The sequence below is a fragment of the Camelus ferus genome, chromosome 13 (genome assembly GCF_009834535.1).
Source record: "Camelus ferus isolate YT-003-E chromosome 13, BCGSAC_Cfer_1.0, whole genome shotgun sequence".
Classification (NCBI taxonomy): Eukaryota; Metazoa; Chordata; class Mammalia; order Artiodactyla; family Camelidae; genus Camelus; species Camelus ferus.
Window position 1 is genome coordinate 44,039,381 of NC_045708.1, and position 17,649 is coordinate 44,057,029.

Here is a 17,649-nt window from a genome sequence, read left to right on the forward strand (position 1 = left end):
CACACACACACACACACACACACGAGTAACTACAGAGCTGATGGATAAGTTCTGCAGCTTGATTGTGGTGATCTTTCACATTGTGAACTTAACATGTGAAACATCAAGTTGTACACCTTAAACATATAGAAAAATGTCTCAATGAAAGTCTTTTAAATGGAAATATAAAGGAAATCTCAATTAAAATTCATTAATAATTACAGTTGTTAAAACTGCTCATTTGAAGTGTTAGTAATTCCAATGTCTGGGCTTTTTCAGGGACAGTTTCTTTTGGTTGCTTTTTACCCCATGTGTTGATGATAGCTTTCTGTTTTTTCCACATGGTTCATAATTTTGTGTTGAGTATCTGACATTGTACATGACAGTGTGGGAAATCTGGACATCACAAACCACCCCGGGTCTGTTATTGTTACTGTTGTTGTTTTTACTGCTATTTGTTTAGTAATTTTCATGGACTAATTCTGTAAAAGTTCCACTCTTCATCAGGTGAGGCCCCTGGATGCTCTGGTGTTAGCAGCGGGTTCAGCTCACGTGTGCACAGAGGTCTCCTCAAAGGCCTGAACCAGCAGGTCTCTCAGGGCTCTGCGTGTGAGACGGGTGCACCGTCAGCACTCAAGCAGGTGGGCCACACTCCGTCTTAGCCCTAATGTCCTGCTTGTGCAGAGGCTCCAGGTCAGCCAGAGATGCAGGCACCAGTGCTTCTCGGGTCCCTCCTGGGCACACACACAGCCCTTGCAGGTGGGTAGCCTTCTAGGTTCCTGGGGATATGGCAGAGCTTGCTGCAGCCCCAGTGGGCATCTCCTTCCCCAGTTTTTCCTTTTAATCCTCTTGGTAGCAGATCTGGTGTTGCCCCCTGAGGTTCCTGCAGGGCTGTACAATTGTCCCTGGTTTATTTGAACCCAGAATGCCTTGTAGAGTGAGTGGTTCACACAGACCGAATATGGAGGCAGTTCAAGTAAACAGAAGCCTGGAGGGTGAGGCTTTCCAGGGAGCTGCCAGATAGGCCAACAGTGACCTTTTTTCGGGCACCAGGCCTTTGAGGTGCTCCCTCCAGTTCCTGCTTGGTGTGTGGTGTTCTCAGCTACCATAGTTGCCAGACTGTTGCTTTTCAAGAGCTGGGGAGAGAAAAACTGGAGCAGGACAAGTTAAATGCCACAGAGCTCACTGCCCTACTGAGAGTCAGCTCTTTTTGGGTATTGTTTTTCCTTTAGCAAAAGCACACAGTTTGTTCCAAGATTTGTTTGCTACAACTGTGATTATTGCAAGAACTTTCGTTAAAATCTAGAGCCTGGAAATGTTGATTTTAAAAACATTTCCTTTTATGGAGGAGCGGATTTTTTGAAGGTCAAGGTCCTTATTTTGCCATTTCAGTGGTTCTCTCCAGAAGTCAGATTTGTGGAAGTAGGAGGGACTTTAACAAGCAGTCTTTGAAGTCCACATCTTCCAGAGTGTCTGACAAAGGCTCAAAGGGCCACTGCATAGCAGGACAGACTCTCAGACAGGTGGCACGGTGAATCTGTCTGCTCTGCCGTAGTCACTCAGCTGCCCACCCTTCCCACCTCTCGCCCCCAGTAGGCTTTTTACTAACCTGGGTTCCTGGACTCTAATCTATAGAAATTGATAAGAGGCCAGATGAGAAATTCAAGCAAGGCTTTATTGGGACTCAGGCTGCAGCACGAGGGGGTGAAAACAGGTAACTCATTTCCTTGCTTGCTCCCTGAGGGGAGGTGAACTAGTCCCTTAAAGGGGGTGAGGGTAGGGGCAGACTGGTGGGTCCACCAGGAAGGGAGGCTTAGGTGGCCTGCCCACCCCCTTGATAGTGCTGTGTGCAGGGACCGTGGGCAGAACAGGGCTTTTGCCCCTGACACCTCAGAAGTGGCAGTCGGGTTTTGGCCTTTTTGTATCTGCTTGTTCATCATTTGCCCCAACTGCGCATGCAGTTATTTTTAGCCCCTTATAGTTTCTCTGTATTCTGTTGTTCGAGGATATGTTTGCCCAGGTGTAAGTACTGCAGTAAAGGGTCCCAGGTCCCAGCATTTATCAAGCATCTACTCTGGTCCAAACCTGTAGGTCCTGAGCCTAGGTGAGCAAGGCACACTCCCTCGTAAAGCTCAGTGTCACTGGCAGATTACATGGAAACAGGAGATGGAAACTTCTGAATAAAATTCTCAGAGAATGGAGGAGGGATCAACTAACTGGCTGAGACAGTCCAGAAAATGTCACTGAAGAGTTGGCATTTAAACAGGGTCTGCTGGGTGTAATTAGACATTTATTACAGAAAGTATATAAAGACAAGAAGATGATAAAGGACCTGGCCTGCTGGGAATGGATAGTTCACCAGTTTGGCAGGAGAAGTGATGTGATTGATGAGGTGAGCAGGTATCAGATCACAAAACCACCACGTGCCCAGCTAACGAGCAGGCCATTCACATGGCTGTACACGGCCCACCTCCAGAGGTTGCTGCTCACCAGGACCACCTGTGATGGTGTCCTGGGGGTTGACAAAGGGGCAGCCCCACTAAAGGATTTATAAGGATCCTGAGGTCAGTAGGGGGAGAGTATATTGTTCTGTGAACCCAGTGAGGAAAGGATCACATATCCTAGAAAAAAAGATACAGAAGTAACTGGAGGCTTCCTCTGAAAAATGATAATAGCATTTCAACTGCAGTTTAATCTATTATATGCCAAGCACACTGTTACTTTGTTTAATATAGATCCATATTACATTTATATTTCTATATTCAATATTTATATATGAATATGTTTATATGCTATGTAATTTAATTTACATATAACACAAATTTATATTATATGTATTTAATATATATTAAACAAAATAACTATATATATACACACACACACATACATATTTGATCATCTTAGCAACTAAAATGTAGGCTTGTCAGACACTTTAGGATAACTTATGCTGCGGTAACTAACAATCCCAAATCCTAGTGGCTCACAGCAAAACAGGTTAATTTTCACATCATATGTCCACCTTGAATCAGCTATGACTCTGCTTTATTTGTCTCCTGGGTGTAGGCTGACAGACACTTATCTGGGACATTGCTGGGTCTCATGGTAGAGAAGAAAAAAAAAAACACTGAACTACAACTGGCTCTTAAAATAAGTCAGAAGTGACTGGAGGAACTTTGCTCTCATTTTATTGGTCAAAGCCAATGACATGGTCATTCCTGCATCTAACAGGGTGGTTAGATACAATGGTCCCATGGGGAGAAGCACCACAAAGGATGGCAACCCAGAGGACAGCAGATCTTTGAACCAGTCTCAGAATTCACAGCAGGCGTTATTCTATTTTACAGATTAGGAAATGGGATCAAGAAAGTAAAATGGCCTGTTTAATTCACAACCAAAAGTTAATAAGTGATAAAACCTGGAATTGAATTCAGGGCAGCCTAATGACACAGCAGTGACCCCCATTTAATCTGAATCCCCGTGCTACCCACCTGAGTCTTTTAATGTTGTTTAATGTGCATCAGAGCCCAGTGCTCTCTCTGGACCCTGACGCATTTGGCAAAGGGAAACCTCTCTTTGGACTCTGACTATTGTAGCAGGCATCATCAATGATTTAGTCCCCAAACTGGAAAGTGACACTTTGCATTTGACCCTTTATTCCTGTGTGATTTCTTATCTGTTTCAAAACAAAAGTGAAACATTCTTAGGTTTTCAGAGTAGCACACGTAGCTCATGGGGAATGTACAAAAACACAGTGTGACCAGGATGGTACAAAATACCCATCCCGGGGTATCACTCTGTTCCATGGAAACAAGCATGGGGAAATGTAATAGGTGGCCCCGTTCCATGTTTGAGAGGAAGAAAACCAAGGCTTGTGGTTTAAATATGTTGCTCAAAGTCACAGAAAGCAGTAGAGGAGAGAGAACCCCAATGTCTCTGGACACTCATTTCCAGTACCCCACCTTCCCTCTTGGTAGCTTAGCAACAAGTGGGCTTGAATGATCTCCAGGGAAGGAGAGCCAGACACTCAGGCAGACCTCTGGAGTTCCTTGTCCTAACAAAGCCCTGATCTAACATGTAAACTCACACAGGAAGCTGTCATTGTCACTTAGTCACCTAGTCAGCCCCCAACTCCTGTCTATAAACCCACAAGGCACTGAGAGGTGGCCCCTCTCGCCAGTGCACGTATTCCAGCCCTGCCCGACCTGGAAACACCCATACACACTGAGGGAATCCTGAGTGTCCTGCTCCTCTGCTTATAAGTCCTCCAACCTCCAATCTGATTTTAAACTTACACTGCAGTGTGTGTCTGTGTCTCTCCGCAGGACAGGGGTTGTAAAAAATTCACATCCTGGGTGGTTTTTTGACAAAGTTTGTGCCTTATCCATGAATACATATGAAATGTCATGTGCTTGCACACCACGTGTCACTGATAAAAAGCAAGAGGGAAGGGGGCCCTGGAGCTTCCAAAATAGATGAGGAATGAGAGAGCTACAAAGTGCAGAGAACAAAATCTGTGTTGTACTTGGACAGGAAGAGAGTTCGTATTTTAGAGTCTCCCCAATGAGATTTGAGGGGAAAAGGAATCATTTTACATGGCCAGAAAATTCAGTTACTACCCGTCATGGGTCCTCAAGGTTTCTGGCTAAAAGTAGTCACTCTGCCTTTGGCTCTGGGTCCCAGTGTATCCCATAGATCAGGATGTTTGTCCAAGGATTTTCCATTTATTTCATAGGGAGAATTTAAATGCCTGTCCTTCTAGAATCATGGAAAAGCTGGGGTGAGGACTGATCCAGTTTCCACTGAGTCCAAGTCCTAGGACCGTCCTCAGAGGCAGGTCATTCTGTTCCCTCATTTGTCAGCAGGCACCAGGGCCTTGCAGGGACCTGGGAACTCTTCCTGCTTTCCTTCCCCCTCCCTCCCGGACAACCTCACTCCCGGGGAACAGCACAGATGCGGTAGGGGACTGGGGAGATGGTCAGGCCCATTCTGAACTTGAGGCTCAGCTTCTCATTGTCTGGAGGCCTGAAGGTGAATTTTTGCACAAGGGAAGTAAAGAAAATGAACAATTCAGACCTGGCCAGCTGCTCTCCAAGGCACACCCGCTTTCCTGAAAGACAAAAACATAAGACGAGTTACCTTCCCAGGTGGTGTCTGTGCCCAGCAACGACCGAAACCTTCCACCACTTCTTGAAAAACCTGAGCGAAGGGAGGGCCTCCTGGGCCCTGGGGCTTTATAGACTTGGTTTACGTGATCAAAACCACCTGAGTTAAACAAGGCATAGAAAGCATCCATCTACAATCACACACTCCAGTGCCTCCAAGGGTCAGGCAGGTGAGCACAGGTGTGAAGGTTCAGGGTGTGGAAGAAAGAAGTGAGAGGTCTGGCTGGTCTTAATAAGTGGAATATAGTCTAAAGTCTTTCAAAACTTCAGTAGCAAACAACAAAGACAAACAAAACACTGTGTTAATTATTTTTTCAAATCTTAAAAGAAAATTATTGAAAAGGAAAAGCGAGTAAATGTTAGAGCCACGTTTCTCAGGTACAAGGAAGACACCTGTCCCCTCCGTCAGGGTTTCCTTCTTAATGTTTGGGATCTCTCTGCCATGATCCCCCCGCTCAGGGTAGGCCCCACCTGACACCTGCTCCAGGCTTCCGCCGCCCCTCCCCTTTCTAAATGCCCTCCTCACCCCACTTACACTACAGCACCCCACACTGGTCTTAACCACAGTATCCTGTGTGTGTGTTTTAATAACTTACTTCCTCTGCAGGTAATACACATTGACCACAAATAGAAAAAAAAAAAGTGTGAAGGTATAAATACAATAAAGATGTTGATAATTCTATAATCCAGGCAAAACCTTTGTTAACACGTTGACCTATTTCCTCCCTGTCCTTGTAAAGATTCTCCTGCGCACCTGCCCTGGGAGTATTCTCTGTCACTAACTCTACGCGATGCTTTTGCTGCTTGGTATTTCCCCATGTAATGAAACATCCTAGGAAAACCATTACTGTGTGCATGCCCCCACGTTGTCCTCTGCCTGTAACGAGTTGCTGAGGAAATAAAATTAGAGGATATCTGCAAAAGAGTTTAATACATGTAAGCGTGCTTCAGAATTACGTCATTATTGTTTTATTTTGTGTCTGTGTTTCCCAACAGCATGTCTAACCCTCACTTCCCCTCATCCTCATCTCTTTCCCCATCACAAATACTACAATGAGGAAGTTCGTGAAAATGGGACCAAATCAGCTGAATTGTAAATACCCACGTTTCTCCTAGAAGAATCCAGATATCACAACAAAACTGGACCCAGAGACCAGGAACCAGGCTTAAAGTACTGGTTCCATCAGGAACCACCAGTGCACTATGAAGAAACCCTTTATTCTCATAGAGCTAAACATTTTTCACTTGTCAAACCTGAAATTATCTCTTTCCTAACTATGTTATGTGTCTGGGCAAGGAGAGCAATGAGAAGCAGCTATGATTTTGTTTTAATCAATCTATATTTAACTTTTAAATTACCATAAGAAAGCTATGATAAATTTCAGAGTGTCAGCTCAGTGTAGCATTTAGTTACTTTTCCTAGGAGACACTGATAGGAAGAGCACAGACTTTAGTTGTTGATAAACCTGGTTAACATTGAGTTCTAGCTCTGCCATATGAGCCTATGACTTCAGAAGCCACAGCTGTCCCTGGTAAGCTTCAGTTTTCTTATCTCTAAAGTGGTGATAGAAATTTGAACCTTGTAAGATTACACTAGAACACATGCTCATTGAGAGAAGTTTTTTTTCCCCCTATGTCATTCATTTTTATATCCTCAGGGCTGAATGCTTACATAATAGATGCTCATGAAATATTTATGGATTTAAGAAATTGCAAATTAGTTGAAATGATCTCTGCAACATTCCTAATTCAATACCTGGCATACAGTAAGAATTTTTCTTATTTATTTGACAATGTGTAAGTTAAAACATCCTTAGGAACTGGCTGGCTTTGAAATTTGTGAGTTTCACTGTATCCTCTTTTATACTTGTCGAGTTGCGCCCTATGTAAATGTATTAACTAAACTTTTAAAGGGTCATTAGAATTTAAAAATGGGCAACAGGACCTCTTCAGGGAGCAGTTATAGAGTAGGATCCCATCTAGGTAAGGCTGTGGCACTTAGAGTCACTGGTGATGCCCAGAAGGATAAGGAAGCGGCCCCTTTCTTTGCCCCTCCCCCACCCCCTGCTTAGAAACCGGGTCATGTTCTGTGTGAGTGGGTGGCCCATAAAAAGAATTTGAGACATTTAAAAACTCTATAAAGATGGCAAGACTCCGATCCTCTTTATGGACAACAGGCGGGTTCTGAGCTTCTGTCCCAGTGTCCTTGGGGACAGAACAAAGTGAAGGTGCAGTCTGCACCAGTCAAGCCAGGACTCAGGAAGTAAGGGCATGAGTCCTGGTGATGCTCAGCCCGGGGAACCCGGAGGCGCAGCAACAGCAAGAGGGAGTCCCGCTGGGCAGGCCTGTCTGGTGCGGACAGAAGCTGTTGCCTGCCTTTCTGGTGAACAATGAAAGTTGCCCTCCATCAAGCCATCAGCCACCGCAGCTGTCCCCAGTGGTGCACCCTGAGGGGAATTCAGGATGGAGAAAAACGGGATATCCGCCCTTGAGTGTAAAGCTGCATTTACAGGAATAGTTTCTTGCACTAAAATCATTAACTTGCGATGTATGGGTTTTTTATTTTTTGAGGTTTTCTTTTCTTTTCTTTCTTTCTTTCTTTTTTTTTTTTTTTTTGGTGCTTAGCAGTCATCTTTTGATGTTTGACTAAATGGTTTTATTCAGCAAAAACTCCTACATATCCCAACTCTTTCCTTGCCTCTTGGGAACAGTCCCTAGGAGTTACCTAAGAGGCCGCCTTCCCCACGTAAATCCTCAGTAATACCTCAAATAAAATATAATTCTCAACTTTTAAGTTGTTCATTTTTTGTTAACTTACCAGTGAAGACATTCCAGCAAGAGCAGAGCACTCCAGGGAAAAGAGGAGGGAGGGGCTGAGAGAGGGGCTCTGGGCCCCCACACTCCTATTTATACTGCAGCTCACCTACTGAGAAAGGCAGAAAGTCTTCCCTTTTTTTAAACTGTCCATTCTCCAGAAAGTGCTCCGGATTGAACGTGTCTGGGGTGGCCCACGCTGTGGGGTCCGTGTGCAGTGCGGTCAGGTTGGTCAGGACTGTAGTTCCCTAGAAAAGGCAGCAAAGACTCAGGCAAGGCTTGACCCACACAACACACCTGTGCAGAGGGGCAGGTGTCCCCTGGGCTCCCACACCAAAATCTGACAGCACCCTGAACCCCCTCAACCTCCGTTACTCACCATCCTCTGAGCCCAACCTCTAGGACCCTGCTCTTTGCCAGGGGACAGATTACAATGGCGGATGAAAGTGTCTTGTGGGAATTTTACCAGGGAAGTGTCACCACTCATGACTGCAGAATAGATCTCTCCAGGGACATGTCAGTGTAGAACTTGGGAGGGAACATGTGTGCATCAATGAGATAAAAATGTGACTCTTTCCAGTCAATATTGTACTAAAACGAACCCAGCTGCTCCCTGAAGTGATAAGTATTGTAGCAGCTCTTTCAAGGTAAAAATGCCTCACGTATCTTTGTGTCTCCCATTCCCTTCCTCCACTGTCTAGTACATCCCACAAAAGGTTGAACAAGAGAATCAGGTCATCCAGTGAAGGAATCACTATCCTTCCAGGTACATAGCAAGAAACCCAGGAGTTCCCATTAAAACCTCCCTTTCCCTCATTCTGCCTTCATCCAATTCTTCAGCAAGATTGGTCAAGTTTGCTTTAAATTTCTCTTGATTTTGTCACCTCCATTTTAGGTCCACCACTGCCACCCTGGTCCAGACTACCCTCTTGCTTCTCTAAATAGCTGTCTAACTATACCCCATATCCTCTCTTTCCCCTTTCAATGTGCTCCCCACTCTGAAAGCAAAGTTACCTTTAAACAGGTCTTCATCATGTCACACCCATCCACCCAGCACATCTAGAACTTGACAGACACCCTCAATAGCTCCCTGTCAATCTTAGATGAAGGATGCATCACCTGCCCTTGTCTGAGCCCCTCCCTCTGCCTGCACTCCCACTACAGGGAGCTTTTTGCAGTTTTGCACACTCACCACATGTACCCACTCATGTCCATACCTTTTAAAGGGTGTTCCCCTTGCCTGGAATGTCCTTCCTCCCCTTTTTGTCACTAAATTAACGCTTAATCATCCTTTAATCCTCAGCTCAAACATCACTTCCTTTTGGAAGTCTTTTCTCTCCACCCTGCTCCCACTCCCCATTCCAGCAGCCTGCTTCTTTAGAGAAACCAATTTTTTCCGGTGGTAGTTATCATGGTTTGAAATTAGAAACTTGGATAATTATTTTCCCGAGTTCTTTTCCAATGCCTGAACACTTTAGGTGCTAAATGGACATTTGTTGAATTAATAAAGCGTAATAACTGCTATATGGAACACTCTCTATACGAAGCACTAAGCTAAATGTTTTACCTGCATGACCTCCCTTTACCTCCACCTCTGAAGGGAGTGGTCTGTCCAGATCCTAAGTTTGGGGGCAGAGTGAGAGCAGAATTTTCTTTGTGAGGACGGGGAGTCTAACAGGGGCCATCTGAGAACAATTGCAGGGAGACTCCTTTAAATTCAAAGTAAAGCCTCTCCTGTGGAGAGAACCTGGTGCTGTACAAGCAAGATACGCCTGCGAATCACAACAGGCCTGTTCCTGGCACTCACTTTGTAGTTGAGACACCTCAGGCAAGCTTATTCACTCTCTGCTTCGACTTCAAATTTATGAACTAGGACTAACGGAATAATTCTGAGGACTGATGGAGACATTTTGAAAGAACCTATATAATCCATGGTACATAATCATGACTTAAGAAGCACTGATTCCTTTCTCTCCTTTTCTGATGTTTAACAGGGCACACACTTGGATTGGTTTCCCTTGTGAGGTGATAGTCCCATCACAGGGCTGTAGGGCAAAGCTGGAAAAATACTTGTGGGTATATCATGTAGAAACACCATCCTTAATGTGATGTGGATTCAGCTGGTCTCAAATGTCCCTTCATACATCAATATTCTGTATAACCCCAGCAATGGGAAGCAGAATTTTCCATAGGTCTGGGAGGTCCCTAGTCCTATGAGGATCTCTACCAAAGGCAAAGAAAAAAACTCCGTGGTAAAGTCTGACTGGCAACAGCTGCTTGCTGTCTCCCCACAAAGAATGTACATCACATAGTAAAAACACCAAGAAATGTCAAGAATGAAGAAAAACAGGCTTTGCCTAAACACATTTGACCTAGGAGTCCCCTCCCCTCCACAATACCTATTAACGTCTAGCTGAACTGACGTTCTAAAGATCACACACAGAGAACGAGCATGATACCAGGTACAATATCTCTGTCCCCATTTAAGTGACTCCCCAGGATGAGCATCCAAGTCACTGTCCCAGGTGAGAGTCCCACCATTGAAAAATAGGAGCGTGGAGATCTGAGGCTGTGAGTGAGGCCCTCGTTACCTTGGGCAGGTGGTATCCAGCCAGCGTGGTGTCCACTATCACCTCCCTGGGCACGTTCAGGGGGACGATGTTGCCCATTCTCTGCACCTCGTGGATGACAGCGTTGGTGTAGGGCATGGACTCCCGAGCTGCTGTGCTCGGCTGCTGCCATTGGCCAAGTACCCTGTCAATCTCAGCCTGTACTTTTTCTGGAAAAGCAGAGAAAGTCCTATTATTGTAGTATTCATTATCCTCCTTGAGCCTGGTTCAGCTAAGGAATGAAGTAACCAGGATCAAAATGGCCAGAGTTATAGCAGGCTGTGTAGACGGTAGCTTCTCAGAGAGGTACCTGAGTGCAAAGTGGGCCCTGATTTAACACAAATCTGGTTGCAAATTCTTGCTGCTCAACATTCCTGCTGCAAGTTACTGAAAACCTTGAGCCTCAGTTTCCTTTTCTTATTAATGAGGATAACTATACTTTCATCTTTAGGATGTTTTGAGATTTATATGAAGTGATTTAGGGGCATATACAACAAATGAAAAAAAACTGTTATTGTGACTATTTATCATTTGTGGACTTTTTAACGATGGCCATTCTGATGGTGTGAAGTGATACCTCATTGTAGTTTTGATTTGCATTTCTTTGATAATTAGTGATATTGAACATTTTTTCATGTGCATATTGGCCATTTGTATGTCTTAATTAGAGAATTGCTTGTTTAGGTCTTCTGCCCGTTTTTGGACTGGGTTTTTTTTTTGTTGTTATTAAGTTGTATGACCTGTTTATATATTCTGGAAATGAAGCCCTTGCCAGTTGCATCTTTGCATATAAATGTATTAGTTGAAGAATTGCCTGTTGAGTTCTTATGCCCAGTTTTGGATTGGATTGTTCGGATTTTTGTTGTTGTTATTAAGTTGTATGAGTTGTTTGTATATTCTGGAAGTTAAGCCTTTGTCAGTCACATCATTTGCTAATTTTTCTCTCATTTCATGGGTTGTCTTTTGTTTATGGTTTCCTTTGCTGTGCAAAAGCTTTTAATTTTAATTATGTTCCATTTGTTTATTTGTGCTTTTATTTCTATTGCCTTGGTAGACTGCCTAGAAGAACACTGCTAAGATTTATGTCAGAGAATATTTTGCCAATGGTTTTCTTATAGGAGGTACATACTGCCTTGTTTTATGGTTAATTCTTTAAGCCATTTTGAGTTTATTTAGATGTATGATGTGTGGACTGTCCTACCTTCATTGATTTATATGCTGTTGTCCAGCCTTCTCAACACTACTTGCCTAAGAGAATGTTTTTTCTCCATTATATGTTCTTGCCTTCTTTGTCAAAGGTTAGTTGATCATATGTCTGTGGATTTATTTCTGGGCTCTCTATACTGTTCCATTGATCCTTATAGCTATTTTTGTGCCAACACCACACTGTTTTGATTATTGTAGCTCTGTAGTATTATCTGAGGTCTGGGAGGGTTATGTCTCTCTTTGCTCTTTTTCTTCAGTATTGCTTTGGAATTCTGGAAGATTTGGAAGTCTTTTGTGATTGCATATAAATTTTAGGTTTGTTCTCATTCTGTGAAAAATATTCTGGGTAATTTGATAGGGATTGCATTAAATCTGTAGATTGCTTTGGGTAGTATGGCCATTTTAACAATATTAATTCTTCCAATCCAAGAGCATGGGCTATCTTTTCATTTCCTTAAATCATTTTTAATTTCCTTAATCAATGTTTCATTTTCCAAATATAAGTCTTTCACCTCCTTTGTCAGGTTTATTCCTAAGTATTTTTTTCATTATATTTTAAAATTGATTGTTTCTTTACTTTATTTTTCTGATATTTCATTGTTAGTGTAATGAAATTTAACTAATTTCTATATATTAATCTTGTAGCCTGCTACTTTGATGAATTCTTTTATTAGCACTAGTAGTTTTTGTGCGGAGTCTTTAGGGTTTTCTATATACAGTATCATATCATCTGCATATGGTGACAATTTTACCTCTTCTTTTCCAATTTGGATCCCTTTTATTTCTTTTTTTGTCTGATTGCTATGGTGAGGACTTTCAATATTATGTTGAACAGAAGTGGTAAGAGTGGGCATCTTTGTCTTGTTCCCAATATTAGCATGATATTCCATGGAAATGGAAACCAAAAGAAAGCTGGAGGAGCAATACTTAGACAAATAGATTCTAGAATGAAGACAATTGCAAGAGACAAAGAAGGACACTACTTAATGCTCAAGGGATCAATCCAGGAAAAAGATGTAACAGTTGTAAATATATATGCACCCAACATAGGAGCACCTCAATATATAAGGCAATTGTAATAGACATAAAAGGAGAATTTGACAATAACATAATAATACTTGGGGACCTCAACACCTCACTTACATCGATGGAAAGATCATCTAGACAGAAAATCAGTGAGGAAATATAGGCCTTAAATGACACATTAGACCACATGTACTTAATTGATATTTACAGAGTATTTGATCTGAAAGCAAGAGAATACACATTCTTCTCAAGTGGGCATGGAGCATTCTCCAGAATACATTACATGCTGGCCTACAAAGCAAGCCTTGATAAATTTAAGAAGACTGAAATCATATCAAACATCTTTACCAAACATAATGTTATGACATTAGAAATCGACTACAAGCTAAAACTGCAAAAAACCCCACAAACATGTGGAGGCTAAACAATATGCTACTAAAAAACCAATGGATCACTGAAGAAATCAAGAGGAAACAAACAACAACAACAAAAAAAAATACTCAGAGATAAATGAAAACAAAAACACAATGATCCAAAACCTCTGGGACACAGCAAAAGCAGTTCTCAAAGGAAGTTTATAGCGATACAAGCCTACCTCAGGAAACAAGAAAAATCTCAAATAAACAACCTACTCGACACCTAAAGCAATTAAAGAAAGAACAAACAAAACCCAAAGTTAGATGAAGGAAAGAAATCATAAAGATCAGAGCAGAAATAAATGAAATAGAGACTAAAAAAATCTATGAAACTAAAAGCTAGTTCTTTGAAAAAATAAACAAAATTGATAAACCTTTAGCCAGACACATCAAGAAAAAAAGGGAGAAAGCAGAAATTACTAAAATCAGGAATGAAAAAGAAGTTATAACCAACATCACAGTGATACAAGGGATTATAAGAAGCTACTATGAGCAACTATATGCCAACAAAAAGGACAACCTAGAGGAAATGGCAATTTCTTAGAAAGTTACAATTTGCCAAGACTGAATAGACCAATTACCGGTACTGAAATTGAATCAGTAATTAAAAAACTCTCAACAAACAATGTTCAGGACCAGAAGGCTTTACAGGCAAATTCTACCAAATATTTAGAGAAGAGTTAACACCTATCCTTCAGAAAGTATTCCACAAAATTGCAGAAGGGACACTTCCAAACTCATTCTATAAGGCCAACATCACCCAGAAAGCAAAACCAGACAAATATATCACACAAAAAAGACCATTACAGGCCAATATCATTTATGAATATAGATGCAAAAATCCTTAACAAAATACTAGCAAATTGACTCCAACAATGCATCAAAAGCATAATACACTATGAGCATGTGGGATTTAACCCAGGGATGAAAGGATTTTCCAATATCCACAAATCAATCAATGTGACTAACTACATTATAAAATTGAAGAATAAAAACCATGTGATCATCTCAATAGATGCAGAAAAGGTTTTGATAAAATTCAAGATCCATTTATGATAAAAACTCTCCAGAAAGAGGGCATAGAGGGAACATACCTCAACATAATAAAGGGCATATAAGACAAACCCACAGTTAACATCATACTTAATGGTGAAAAGCTGAAAGCATTCCCTCTAAGATCAAGAATAAGACAAGGATGCCCACTCTCACCACTTTTATTCAACATAGTTTTGGAAGTCCTAGCCACAGAAATCAGAGAAGAAAAAGAAATAAGAGAAATCCAAATTGGAAAAGAAGAAATAAAAAACTGTCACTGCTTTCAGAAGACATGATACTATACAGAAAATCCTAAAGACACTACCAGAAAACTACTAGAACACATCAATTAATTCAGTAATGTTGCAGGATATGAAATTATTATACAGAAGTCAGTTTTATTTCTATATGCTAACAACAAAATATCAGAAAAAGAAATTAAGGAAATAATCTCATTTACCATCACATCAAAAAGAATAAATTACTTAGGAATGAACCTACCTAAGGAAGTAAAGAAACTGTACTCCAAAAACTATCAGACATTAATGAAAGAAATTGAAGATGACACAAACAGAAGGAAAGATATACCACATTCTTGTATGGGAAGAATCAATATTGTTAAAATGGCCACATTAACCAAGGCAATCCTTATCAAATTATCAATGTCATTTTTTACAGAACTGGAACAAAAATTTTTAATTTTGTATGTAAACACAAATGACCCCAAATAGCCAAAACATTCTTGAGAAAGAAGAATGGAGCTGGAATAATCACACTCCCTGACTTCAGAGCATATTACAAAGCTACAGTTATCAAACAGTACAGTATGGGCAAAAAAAAAGACACATCAGTCAATGGAACAGGATAGAAAGTCTAGTAATAAATCCAAATATTTATGGTCAATCCATGACAAAAGTGGCAAGAATATACAATGGAGAAAAAAGAGTCTCTTCAATAAGTAGTGCTAGGAAAACTAGACAGCTACATGTAAAAGAATTAAATTTGAGCATTCTCTAACACCAAATATAAAAATAAACTCCAAATGGATTAAAGACCCAAATGTAGGACCATATACTCTAAAACTCCTAGAAGGAAACATAGTCAGAACACTCTTTGACATAAATTGCAGCAATTTGTTTTTTTCAAACCAGCTACCAGAGTAATAGAAATAAAAGAAAACCTAAATGGGCCTGGTTAACTTAAAAGCTTTTCACATAGCTAAGGATACCATCAACAAAAAGAAAAGACACCCTACAAAAGGGGAGAAAATATTTGCAAATAATGCAACCAGCAAGGGATTGATTTCTAAAATATACAAACATTTCATAAAGCTTAATATGGAAAAAACAAGCAACCCAATCCAAAAATGGGCAGAACACCTAAATAGACATTTCTCCAAGGAAGATATCCAGATGGCTAACAGGCACATGAAAAGATGCTCAACATCACTAATTACTATTCCAGCAAATCAAAACTATAATGAGATATCAACTCTCACACCAGTCAGAATGGCCATCATTAAAAAGCCTACAAACTATAAATGCTGGAGAATGTGGAGAAAAGGGAACCCTCCTACGCTGTTGGTGGGAATGACTTTGAATATATCTTGCCACTCTTTTCTGGCCAGCAATGTTTCTGTAGAGAAATCAGCTGACAGCCTTAGGGGGTTCCCTTGTAAGTAACTCTTTGTTTTTCTCTTGCTGCCTTTAGAATCATTTACCTTTAAATTTGGCCATCTTAATTAGAATATGCCTTGGTGTAGGTCTCTTTGGGTTCATCTTATTTGGGACCCTCTGTACTTTCTGTACTTGGATATGTTTTCTTCTTTATGTTTGTGAAGTTTTCAGTCATGATTTCTTCAAATACATTTTCCATACCCTTTTCTTTTTCTTCTTCTTCTGGGACCCCTATTATGCATAGGTTGGCACACTTTATATTATTCCAAAGGTCTCTTATATTTCTTTCATTTGTTTTCATTTGTTTTTCTGTCTGCTGTTCTGATTGGGTGATTTCTGTTACTGTCTCTTCTAAATCACTTATTCTTTCTTCTGCATTATTTAGTTTGCTTTTGACTGCCTTTAGCTCAGCTTTAAACTCAGCGATTACATTTTCTGATTTTAATTGGTTCCTCTTTATAGTTTCTATTTCCCTTTTATAGCATTCTGCATTTCTATCGATCACTTCTCTTATTTCCTTCAGTGCTTTTATCACCTCCTTTTTAACTCAGGATCTAGTAGACTGTTGAGGTCCATTTCATTGTTCATTCTTTCAGGGGATTTCTCTCATTCTTTGAACTAGAAATGGTTTGTATGCTTCTTCATCTTACTTATATTTCTGTGACTCTATGAATTTAGGAGTAACAGTTACCTACTGTCATCTTAAAGGGCTGTTTTCTTTTTTAATGTGGGAGCATCCCTGTGTAGAATGTGTGAATTCAATATTTTTGTCTTGAGGGCTGTTTTTAGTATGGATGGTTGCCACATCTTTCCTCCATGTGAGCTGGCTGTTATCCCCTTAATTGGGGGTGTGGTTGGTGTGGTGACAAGAGCCTGCACTGGTTGTTGAGCAGGGCCTCCTCTTCACTCTGTGGTTGTCAGAGGCCTGACAGGGGCCGGGTTTGCTGTCCTGTTGTTGGAATAGAAGCCCCCAGTCCCATTTCTGAGCTATGGTGTATGATAAGTAGGACTGGAGTACTTCCATTGGAAGAGGAGCCATTTAGTATTCCTCCACAGGAGATGCCCACCATAGAGGGCACTATGTTGTTTGTCACTCATTATGCAGGCTTCCAAAGTTCACTTCATTGTTGCTGACATTGTCCCCACATCAGCCATGGCAATGTTGGCAACCTGCCCTAGTATCCCCCAGGTTCTGTGCCCACAAAACCACCAGTGCACAGTCCAGCCCCCTGAAGCTACCTCTGTGCAGTCAACCCCATTCCTATCTTCAGGTTTGTCTCTGGAAGCCTGAGCTCCAGTCCCAATCCCTGCCTGTCCCCACCAGCTTGCATCTTAGGCTACCAATCTCAGGGACCCTCTATGCTAGTTTCTCTTAGTTCTATCTGCCAAGTGGCTGTTATTTTTCCTTCAAGGCTCTGAAGCTCTCTTTTTGTCTCAGCTGACCTCCCCACTGGAGAGAAAACTATCCAGGGTGAGGGTATTTTTCCTTCTTTGATGCTCCCTCCCCAGGGGACAGGTCCCATACTGATTTCCCCCTTTTTTTTTTTTTACCCTACTTGGTTTTGTGAGAATTTTCCTTGTGTTTCCAATGTGAGAGAGATTCTGCCCACATTCAGTAGGTATTTTGTGAGATCGTTCCATAAGTAGACAGAGTTTTTGATGTGTTCATGGGAGAGGGTGAACTCTGCATCCGTCTGCTCTGCCATCTTGGCAATCTCCCCCAGAT

At 41.4% G+C, this 17,649-nt stretch overlaps 1 protein-coding gene across 4 annotated transcripts in view; it reads right to left on the reverse strand.

The window, feature by feature from the left end:
* Positions 1-1,633: 1,633 nt before the first annotated feature.
* The window catches only part of LOC102511878 (cytochrome P450 2J2), a 35,245-nt gene continuing 19,229 nt past the window's right edge, over positions 1,634-17,649 (reverse strand). Inside the window, exons 7-10 of one of the 4 annotated variants that reach the window (XR_004325061.1) lie at positions 10,547-10,734; positions 8,065-8,203; positions 3,468-5,086; positions 1,634-2,600 (exon numbers count right to left, since the gene is read on the reverse strand). Coding sequence is in view for 3 of the 4 variants with exons in the window: in XM_032494408.1 (XP_032350299.1) it covers positions 4,908-5,086; positions 8,065-8,203; positions 10,547-10,734 (506 nt within the window). In the remaining variant the exon portion in view is untranslated. Of the gene's footprint in view, positions 2,601-2,638; positions 5,087-8,064; positions 8,204-10,546; positions 10,735-17,649 lie in introns of those variants that run through there. The other 3 variants (XM_032494409.1, XM_032494410.1, XM_032494408.1) reach the window with 3 other exon arrangements.